The sequence below is a fragment of the Ochotona princeps genome, chromosome 26, assembly GCF_030435755.1.
Source record: "Ochotona princeps isolate mOchPri1 chromosome 26, mOchPri1.hap1, whole genome shotgun sequence".
In the NCBI taxonomy this organism is placed as follows: Eukaryota; Metazoa; Chordata; class Mammalia; order Lagomorpha; family Ochotonidae; genus Ochotona; species Ochotona princeps.
The window spans coordinates 9,495,515-9,505,558 of NC_080857.1; the positions used below are offsets into that span (position 1 = coordinate 9,495,515).

Sequence of the window (10,044 nt, forward strand, 5' to 3'; positions counted from 1 at the left end):
AGAGATCTCTTCCATCCAGTGGTCTACTTCCCAAACGCTGTAACCGCCAGGTCAGGCCAGGCCGGAGCCCAAGTTCCACCAGCGTCTCCCACGTGAGCGGGTCCAGGCACATGGGCCATCTGCTGCTGCTTCCCAGGCACACAGCAGAAAGCCGGATCAGAAGCGAAGTAGCCAGAACCCAAACCAGCGCCCACGGAGGAACTGGCATAACCCACAAGTAGCTTAATTTACTACACCGCAATCCCAGCTCCTGCCTTTATTCTTCTTTCTCTTCACTCACAATTATTTCAGTTACTAAAAGGATGTGAACTGGGGACAACTGATGCAAAACCAGCCATCTGAGGGGCTGGTGGGTTAAGCCTCCGCCTGCAGCACCAGCCTACGAGGCGCTCGCTGCCCCACTTCTGCCCCAGCTGCCCTCACACCTGGGAAAGCAGAGAGGACAGCCCAGGTCCTTGGAGCCCTATCACCCCCGTGGGAGACCCAGAAGCAGCTCCACGCTTCCCCCTGGCCCAGCCTTGCCCACTGCAGCCATCTCGGGAGTGACCAGTGGATGGAACAGCACACGCTCTCTCGCCAACTCTGCCTTTCAAATTAATACAACAAATCTTCAAAAAAAAAAAAAACTAAACATTAAAATTGTGGAATTTAAGAATAGATTTTAATCATGAGAGAAGCTTCACGCGAGTACAGGCCTCCAGAAAAATGTTTACTGTTCCATTAATTCATGTTCCAAAATGATATTCATTTCTCAAAAGAATGCATTTGTCCTTGGTAACAGCATATCTTAATTATTCAGTCTAACAAATTTACAACATCACCAACTAAATAAAAACCACCTCAAAACTTCATACATTGTTTTAAAAGTTCATTCTTTATGGTAGTAACCAACACAGTGTTTAAACCTAAACAGCGACCACTGAGGGGGAAGCCCAGGACCTCTTTCTAAAGGGCCAAAAACCAACTCAGCAATAAACAAGCAAAAACCACCATCAGAAACTCCATGAAGAAAAGCTCATTTTTACAAGCACTCTATGAGGTTTCTTTCAGGAAAATAGTAATAATTCTTAAAAATTCAGTTTAAGAAAAGTACAGGCATGCTGAAAAACCAAATATAAGACTGAGCAGCTGAGTGGCCACCGGGGACACCCACACTCCACAGCCACTGGCCCTGCTCAACCTCAGCCGCGTGCTGACCCCCCTGCTGAGCAGCAGGGACACCCACACTCCACAGCCACTGGCCCTGCTCAACCTCAGCTGCGTGCTGACACCCCCTGGTGAGCAGCAGGGACACACACACTCCACAGCCACTGGCCCTGCTCACTCGGCCTCAGCCCGTGCTGACACCCCCTGGTGAGCAGCAGGGACACCCACACTCCACAGGGACTGGCCCTGCTCACTCTCGGCCTCAGCCCGTGCTGGCACTCCCTGCTGAGCAGCAGGAACGCTCAAGCAATGCGATGCAGGGCGTCACCGCGTGGGAGGCCCAGAGGACACTCCTGGTTTCAGCCGGCTGCTGCAGGCACCTGCGGAGTCCATCAGCACAGGAATAACTGATTCTGATTCTCACTCTGTCCAAAATGTTATTGAAAATAAAAAATCTACAGAGAAAGAAATCGAGGTATTTCATGAAAGCACAAACTAAAAAATTAGATACAAAACAGGGACAAGCCGTTTATTTTTCAGGCTCCCACTATAACCACTATAGCAAACGCGCCTTGCAGCTCCTTCACTGACACTGGTAACAGAAAGGATTGAAAGACAAAAGGCCAGAACACCCCAGCAGTCCTGGTTTTCTCCCGCACGATGCCAATGACCCTGGGAGATTACAGACTTCACTACACATTAGCTGGTATTTTCTAAAATTCTATCAGACCTGTGCCTAGCTGGCTGTAGGATGAGAACAGAACAGAGAGGGAAACCAAGGCAGTGAAGGCTGCCCTGAGGGTGGTCATGGCTGCCCTAGATACATGTATATGTGTGTGCGTGTATCAAGACTTGTCCAACTGCTGATTTTAACACCTGCAATCCAATATATCCCAACTACTTCACAAAGTTTTTAAAAGTTCATATAATTTCCTCAGCACATGCAGTGGGAAATAAAAATCTAACAAAAAATGGTTGTGATCCGGACACACTCCTTCAGGAAGCTGACAGACTCCTAAAGTTAAATGCTGACTCAGAATTACCCTGCCCAGGCCCGAGCCAGCAGCCTAGTGGCTAAAGTCCTCACCTTGTGCACACCGGAATCCCGTATGGGCGCCGGTTCCAATCCCAGCCGCCCTGCTTCCCATCCAGCTCCCTGTGCCCTGGAAGCAGTCCACCATGACTCAAAGACTTGGGACCCTGCACCCATGTGGAAGACCTGGAGGAGGCTCCAGGCTCCTGGCTTCGAATTGACTAAGCTCCGGCCATTGGTGCCACTCGGGGAGTGAATCAACGGATGAAAGGTCTTCCTGTCTCTCCTCCTCTCTGTATATCTGACTTTCCAAAATAAAATCTTAAAGAATTGCCCTAACCATCTATCCAGGACACACAACCCCTGAGGGACGCTCTCTGGAATGAACCAGAATGTCACTTTCTGGATCCGCCACCTGCAGCACCACATGCCATGTGGATACCGGTTCAAGTCCCAGTGTTCCATTTCCAACAAAACTGCTTGCTTATGGTCTGGGAAAGCAACGAAAGGCTGGCTCAAGTCATTAGGCCCTGCACCCATGCAGGAGACCCAGAGGAAGCTCCTGGTTGGGGATCAGCTCAGCTCAGGCTGTTTCAGCCATTTGAGAAACAAACTAGTGAATGAAGAAATCTGTGTCTCCCTCTCTGTAGCTCTGCCTTTCAAAGAAAGAAACATCTTTTAAAAAGTAACCTTCTTTAGGATAATAACATATACACATACAAATACCCAGATAGTTAAATGTTATTGTAAGGGACAGCATGATGGCTCTATGGGCTATTCTTCCAATTTCAATGCTGGGATCCCATATTCGCGCAAGTTTGCATCCTGGATGCTCGACTTTCCAGCCAGCTACCTGCTTATGGCCTGGAAAAGTAGTGGCAGAATTCCCAAAAGCCTTGGGTCCATGAACCTATGTGGGAGACCTGGAAGAAGCTCCAGACTCCTGGCTTCGGATTGGCTCAGCTCCACTCATTGTAGCCACTGGGGAAGTGAACTAGTGGATAGAAGATTCTCTCTGTGAATTCTTCTAACAAAAATAAATAAATCTGGGCCTAGCACAGTAGCCTAGTGGCTAAGTCCTCACCTTGCAAGCACTGGAATCACAAATGGGTACTGGTTCACATTCCAGGTGCTCCACTTCCCATCCAGCTCTCTGCTTGTGGCCTGGGAAAGCAGTAGAGGACGGCCCAAAGCTTTGGGACCCTGCACCCGTGTGGGAGACCTGGAAAAAGCTCCCGGCTCTTTGCTTCGGATCGGCGCAGCACCGGCTGCTGCGGCCACTTGGGGAGTGAACCAGCAGCAAGGCAGCAATGAAGACAGCAGAGCTTCCTCTCTGTATATCTGACTTTGCAATAAAAATCAATCTTCAAAAAAAAAGCAGCAGAGCAGCCAGGACTAGTACTACCGAATGTCGGCACCACAGTGCTGGCATGCAGGGACCAGCCAGCTCCAATTCTGGTCTCATAGTAGTTAGAAAAGTATCTCAGTAAGTTTGACACACATACTCGCAGACAGGCAACTGGCAGATAATCTAAGACTCTCTGGCTTACAATAAAGTTTTCTTTAAGTCCAACAATGAGTAATATTGATTTACAAAAAAAAAAAAAAAGAAAGAAAAAGAAAGCAAAAAAAGAAAAACACCTCTTCCAGATAATGCTATATCACAACTCATCAAGCAACGAGCTCCAGCTGACACTCAGGCGGAGCCTGGGGGACAGCAGGTGCAGGTCCAAGCTCGGCTTCCAACCCAGCTTCCTGCAACGTGAAGCCTGGGGGTAGGCAACAGGTGACCTGGGTACCCGGGTTACTGCCGTCCAGGTAAGGGGTCAGCACTGGGGTCTCGGCAACTGGCTTGGCCTGGCTCACAGCTCTAGGCCCAGCCCTGGAAATAGTGGGCATTACAGAAGTGAACCAGTGTACCACATAATAAAAAAAATACATGATATATAAAAAAGTGAACCAGTGAATGACAACTCTACATCCCCATCTCAAATAATTAAAATAAAACATACCTCAAACAATAGCTGCTTCAACATTAGTAGTAATGTGCAATTTAAAACTGCATCAAGGGCCCGGCGGCGTGGCCTAGTGGCTAAAGTCCTTGCCTTGAAAGCCCCGGGATCCCATATGGGCGCCAGTTCTAATCCCGGCAGCTCCACTTCCCATCCAGCTCCCTGCTTGTGGCCTGGGAAAGCAGTTGAGGACGGCCCAATGCATTGGGACCCTGCACCCGGTTCCCGGCTTCGGATCGGCGTACATCGGCCCGTTGCGGCTCACTTGGGGAGTGAATCATCGGATGGAGGATCTTCCTCTCTGTCTCTCCTCCTCTGTGTATATCTGGCTGTAATAAAATGAATAAATCCTTAAAAAAAAAAAAAAACTGCATCAAAACTTTTTGGACCACTACATGAAAACCCATCAAGTAGTTTTACAGATGTATTACGAGAGAATCTTCCCGCCGTGGGTTCATTCCCTAGATGGACCCAATAGCCAGCAGTGGGCCAGGCTGAGGTTTAGCTCAGTCTCCCACACGGTTAGCAGAAACACAAAAACAGGCCGTCTGCTGCTTTTCCTAGGCCATTAGCAGTGAGCCGGACAGGAAATGGAACAGCCAGGATGCAAACCGACTCCATATGGAACGCCAGCAAAACTTGACATGTCAGTTTTAATGGCACTTTAGCCCCACAGACTTTTAACCATTATGTGTAGGGCATTTGGAAAATACTGGTTCACTGAGCTACATAAATTTTGTTACACAATATTTAGCATGTTAACATCTTCAAAAACATTTAGCATCTGTTAACATCTCCATCGATCTGTTAAGTACAAGGAAGCTGTCAAACTTCGGAAGGCAGACACAGATCTTCCAGAATTCTATTTTTCACTGCAAAGCTGAATGGATCATTAGCAACAAATACTACCAGTTCTTTTCCGTTGTTCACTTGCACATAAATCTCTGGCGTTTACTACAATTTGTTAAGTTCTTAGTTTCAAAATGTGCTGCATGAAAAAAGTGGTCAGGCTAATTCTCAATCACAATTTTCAATGAAAGCACTCCCCTCATATAACTTCTTTTTTTTAAAAGACTTATCCATATTTTTTGGAAGGCAGAGTTACAGAGAGGAGAGACAGAGAAAGCTCTTCCATCCGCTGGTTCACTCAAATAAAACAATGGCTGCAATGGCCAAAACGGAGTCGATCCGAAGCCAGGAGCCAGGAGCTTCCTCTGGGTCTCCCATGTTGGTGTAGGGGCTCAAGCACTTGAGCCATCCTCCACCACCTTCCCAAGCAAGCAGCTAGATCAGAAGCAGACAAGCTGGAATCAAACCAGTGACCAGATGGGACACCAACACTGCAGGTAGAAGCTTAGCCTGTACTCCACAGTGCCAGCCCCAGCCCCGTATTCCAGTACACCACACAAGTGCTTTAGGAGCCCTCCTAGTTCCCCACAAAGCATGTTAAAAAGATGTGATCAAAAGCAAGGGTTCTGTGATTTGTTTGTTTTTAATCAACTCATCCATGACATTCTGCAGCAAAACTGGTTTCGGGAACGATCCTAGCATGGGTCCTGGTTGCCTCTGGTCCAAGCGAAGGTATCTAAGCGGTATTACCATCGCTTTCACGCATGTAACATGTCAACCATGACAACGGCAAGTTCTCTCACTATTAGGAAGAAAACAGAAGCGGGTGGGCAAAGCACGGTGCCCTAGCGGCTGAAGTACTCACCTTGTAGGCGCCAGGATTCCATCTGGGCACCGGTTCATACCCCGCCTGCTCCACTTCCCACCCAGCTCCCTGCTTGTGGCCTGGGAAAGCAGTCGAGGATGGCCCAAAGTATTGGGACCCTGCACCCGCGTGGGAGAACCCAAGGACGCTCCAGGCTCCTGGCTTCGGATCAGTGTAGCACTGGCCGCTGCGGTCACTTGGGGAGTGAATCATCGGACGGAAGAGCTTTCTGTCTTTCCTTTTAAATCTGACTTTCCAATAAAAATAAAACTTAAAAAACAGAAGCGGGCTTCTTGCTCGCTACTAGCGCACACACACCCCCAGCTCCTGTTCAGCTTCCAACCCAGCTTCCTGCAATGTGAAGGAGGGAGGGAGGCAGCGGGTGCCCTGGGTACCTGGGTTACTGCCGCCCTGGTGAAGGACCAGGGCTCGGGTCTCACCCCTGGTTTGGGCCTGGCTTAGCCCAAGCTGTTTCCAGGGAGTGATGGAAGGTCAGCTGCTTGCACGTTCTCTTGCACGTGTATTTCAAATTAACTTTGACAACACCAGGTGTAGCTCGTGGTAATTATGAAGGTTCACAGCAGACACCTGCCTGGGAGTCAGCCAGCAAGGCCTAGGGCTTTCTGCTTGGTCCCTGCCTTCTGGGGCTACGCAGGATTATCCTGAGTTAAGGCACAGGCCTGAGAAACAGGGACAGGGAGCCAGAGACGGCACTTTCCCTGGCATCCAGAAACGGTGGGGGGGGGGGGGGGAGAGACAGGTAAAAAAGCAGGGACCCACAACAGGAGGAAAAGAATACAACGGGGAGAAACAGTACCAAGAGAGCGGGGCTGAACTTGGGGTGGGGGGGAGTCCGGCTGCAAGGAGAGCACAGCAGAAAAGTAACCAGTCCCTGAAGCAGGCAGCGGGGGGGCCTCGCCAAGGTCAAGGCGACAGCACCGGAGGAGGGAAAATGGAAAAAAAAAAAAAAAAAGGACGTTCACTCACTCCCCGGCACTGGGGCCGCAATCGCGGCATGCAGCAGGTTGAAAGACGTCCGGTGAACTTACCCACGTACGCTCCTAATTCTTGCAATTTCCCCTTAATGGCGCTCTACAAGAATCAGAGGAAGAGGAGGCGAGTGAGCAAGGCAGCCCCGCCGCAAGCCCGGCGCCCCTCGGCAGGCCCAGCCGGGCCCGCCGCGTCCCCGGCCTCCCGGGCCCCCGCTCCCCGGCTCCCCGACACCCCGTTACCCCGCCGCGTCCCCGGCCTCCCGGGCCCCGGCGCCCCGGCTCCCCGGCCTCCCAGGCCCCGCCGCCCCGGCACCCCGTTACCCCGCCGCCCCGGCCTCCCGGGCCCCGCCGCCCCGGCTCCCCGGCCTCCCGGGCCCCGCCGCCCTGGCACCCCCAGGCCCTGCCCTCCTCACCCGGATCTTGCGGCTGATCTCGGTGCCGATCTCCATGGCTCCGCGGCGGGCGGCGGGCTCCGACTGCGCGGCGCTTCGCGAACCCAGAGCCCGCCGCGGGCTCTCCCCCCACAGCCCGGCCGCCGCCACGGCCGCCTCCACGGCCGCCTCCACGGCCGCCGCCACCTCCACCTTCACGGCCGCCGCCAGCGCCGCCACAGCCGCCGTCGCCAACCCCGCCGCCAACACCGACAACCCCCGCCTCCGCGGTCCCGGAGTCCTGGACGCCGCGGGGGCCGAGCGCGCAGGCGCACGCACATGCGCACACGTCGGGAGGCCTTCGCTCTGGCGCCCTCTGCCGTCGGCCAGGAAGACGGGCTTCTCGGCAGCTCGGGTTTCCCTTCGGAAAAAGCCAGCTTTTACTCCATCCGTGATGAATTCCACGCGCACAGCGGGAAGACCTTGGGCCATGATATGGGTCCCGAGTTCAAATGCACCGTTAACTTAGAAGGCATATACTGTTGATCCAGATACTATTTGTCGGTTGTTGTTATAATTTTATTTTTGAAATTGATCATACAATTCTGTATGGTCTGGGATTCCCCTCCCCCTACTTTACACCCCCCCCCATGACACATGGAGGAAAAGTGGGATATTTACTTATTTTTGTGAGAAAAGCAGATCGACAGAGAGAAGGAGAGGCGAATGTCCTGCAGCTGCTGGTTCATTCCCCAGATGGCCACAACAGCCAGAGCTGAGCTAATCGGAAGCCGGGAGCCAGGAGCTTCCTCCAAGTCTCCCTTGCTGGTACAGGGACCCAAGCCTTTGGGCCATCCTCTGCTCCTTTGCCTGGGCTACAATCAGGGAGCTGGAAGGGAAGTGGAGCAGCTGGGACATGAAATGGCGTCCACATAGGATGCCGCCAGCACTTGCAGGTGGAGGATTCCCTGGTTGAGCCATCACACCTGCGCCCAACTTTTTCATTTTCAATTTGAGAGGTGGAGAGAAACAGCTCCCATCCACAGGTTTACTCCGCATATGTCTGAAAACAAAGTTCCTTCGTAGGAGAGGCAGAAACTCCGCTGCCTCCTAGGCTGTGCAGGAGCAGGCAGCAGAGCTGCGTGTGCCTTCCTCGCTGCAGATCCCCCAGACACCTTTGTACAGGATCCATCCTCAGCCTCCGGCTCCCCTCTGAACACAACACGTCCTCCAGTGCTCAGGACGTCAGCTGTCACTACAGCTGCTGCTCCTGCAATATCTCTCAGCCTTGGATTCTCAGGCAATCCAGCTTCCAAAGTCCAGGGGACGACATACATGTTTTCTCTGAATTTAGAGCTTCAAAACTCGACTCTTCATCATATCCCCTCTGCCCATACAAGGTTGATTTCTTCTCCTCACCTTCCTGTCTCTATCCTTTGCAGCTTAATTGTCCCTAATCCCAAAACCCGGCAGAGGTCTCAATTATTTCCTGCTGCAGTGCAAGCAGCCACAAAGTTAACAGCTTCAAACCCAAAGGGTTATCTTTATCTGGTTTTCACGGGTGGCCATCTGAGGTCAGCTTCCTTTGGGGTCCTCTGGCAAGGGCTTTGCAAGGCAGCCAAACACATGTCACACAGTCCTGGCAACTGCTTCTAAACCAGCTTCCTGCTGGTGTGACCCAGGAGGCAGCAGTTACTCACTCAACGGCTCAACCCTCTCACCCCAGGAGACACACGTAGAGTTCCTGCCTTCTTCCTGACCCGATCTTGGCCACTGTAGGTGTTTGGGGAATGAACCAGCAGAGGGAAGATCTCTCACTCTCCCTTTCAAGGAGACCAAAAATAAATGCATAGGGCCCAGCGGCGTGGCCTAGCAGCTAAAGTCCTCGCCTTGAAAGCCCCGGGATCCCATATGGGCACCGATTCTAATCCCGGCAGCTCCACTTCCCATCCAGTTCCCTGCTTGTGGCCTGGGAAAGCAGTTGAGAACGTCCCAGTGCATTGGGACACTGTGCCCGCGTGGGAGACCCGGAGGAGGTTACGGGTTCCCGGCTTCGGATCGGCGCACATCAGCCTGTTGCAGCTCACTTGGGGAGTGAATCATCGGACGGAGGGTCTTCCTCTCTGTCTCTCCTCCTCTGTGTATATCTGGCTGTAATAAAATGAATAAATCTTTAAAAAAATAAATAAATGCATAAATCCATTATTTAATATGTGATTTTATGAATAGGGGGCCCACATTTTGCTGGGTGGTCCCTGGAGTCTCCTACAGGTCTTGGTGTTGGCTCCACAGGTTGTTGCAAAGGGCTTGTCACTGCAACAAGTGAAGGGAAGCCGCCCTCTGGACGCAAGCAGTGCCCTATTCCTCTTGGCGGCCGTTCATCTCATGAAATTAGGCTCACAAAGAGCCTAACCGCAAACCTACTGATTCAGGTCCCAAGTCACATGTTCACCATATTCCTTAACTGGCAACAGTCAGCATGCAAGAGGAGAAGGAATGATGGAGCTGCCACACAAGTCCTTCACGATTGCATGGAATTCCTTCTGGATTCTTCTGGCATCTGTATGGGAACTACTAATGCAGCACTTGGCACAACATCTGTAATAGTGATTTCCCATGTGTGTGAGATTCTGCCATAACAAACTTATAGAATCATGGTAGATCTTCATATCTCCAACATTTCTTTCAGGATTGCAGGCACATAGCTAGCACTTCTTACATATTTATAGAGCCAAAGGAATCTGGAACCTCATTTCCAACAGTGTTCTTCCTCTTG

At 51.6% G+C, this 10,044-nt stretch overlaps 1 protein-coding gene across 3 annotated transcripts in view; it reads right to left on the bottom strand.

The window, feature by feature from the left end:
* ZC3H14 (zinc finger CCCH-type containing 14) overlaps nucleotides 1–7,603 on the bottom strand; it is a 38,734-nt gene extending 31,131 nt beyond the window's left edge. For 2 of the 3 annotated variants that reach the window (XM_058655313.1, XM_058655310.1), the window contains exons 1-2: nucleotides 7,311–7,603; nucleotides 6,955–6,997 (exon numbers count right to left, since the gene is read on the bottom strand). In XM_058655313.1, coding sequence (XP_058511296.1) covers nucleotides 6,955–6,997; nucleotides 7,311–7,346 — 79 coding nt within the window. In that variant the 5' untranslated portion in view covers nucleotides 7,347–7,603. The remainder of the gene's footprint in view (nucleotides 1–6,954; nucleotides 6,998–7,310) is intronic. The other variant, XM_058655312.1, reaches the window with a different exon arrangement.
* Nucleotides 7,604–10,044: the final 2,441 nt, after the last annotated feature.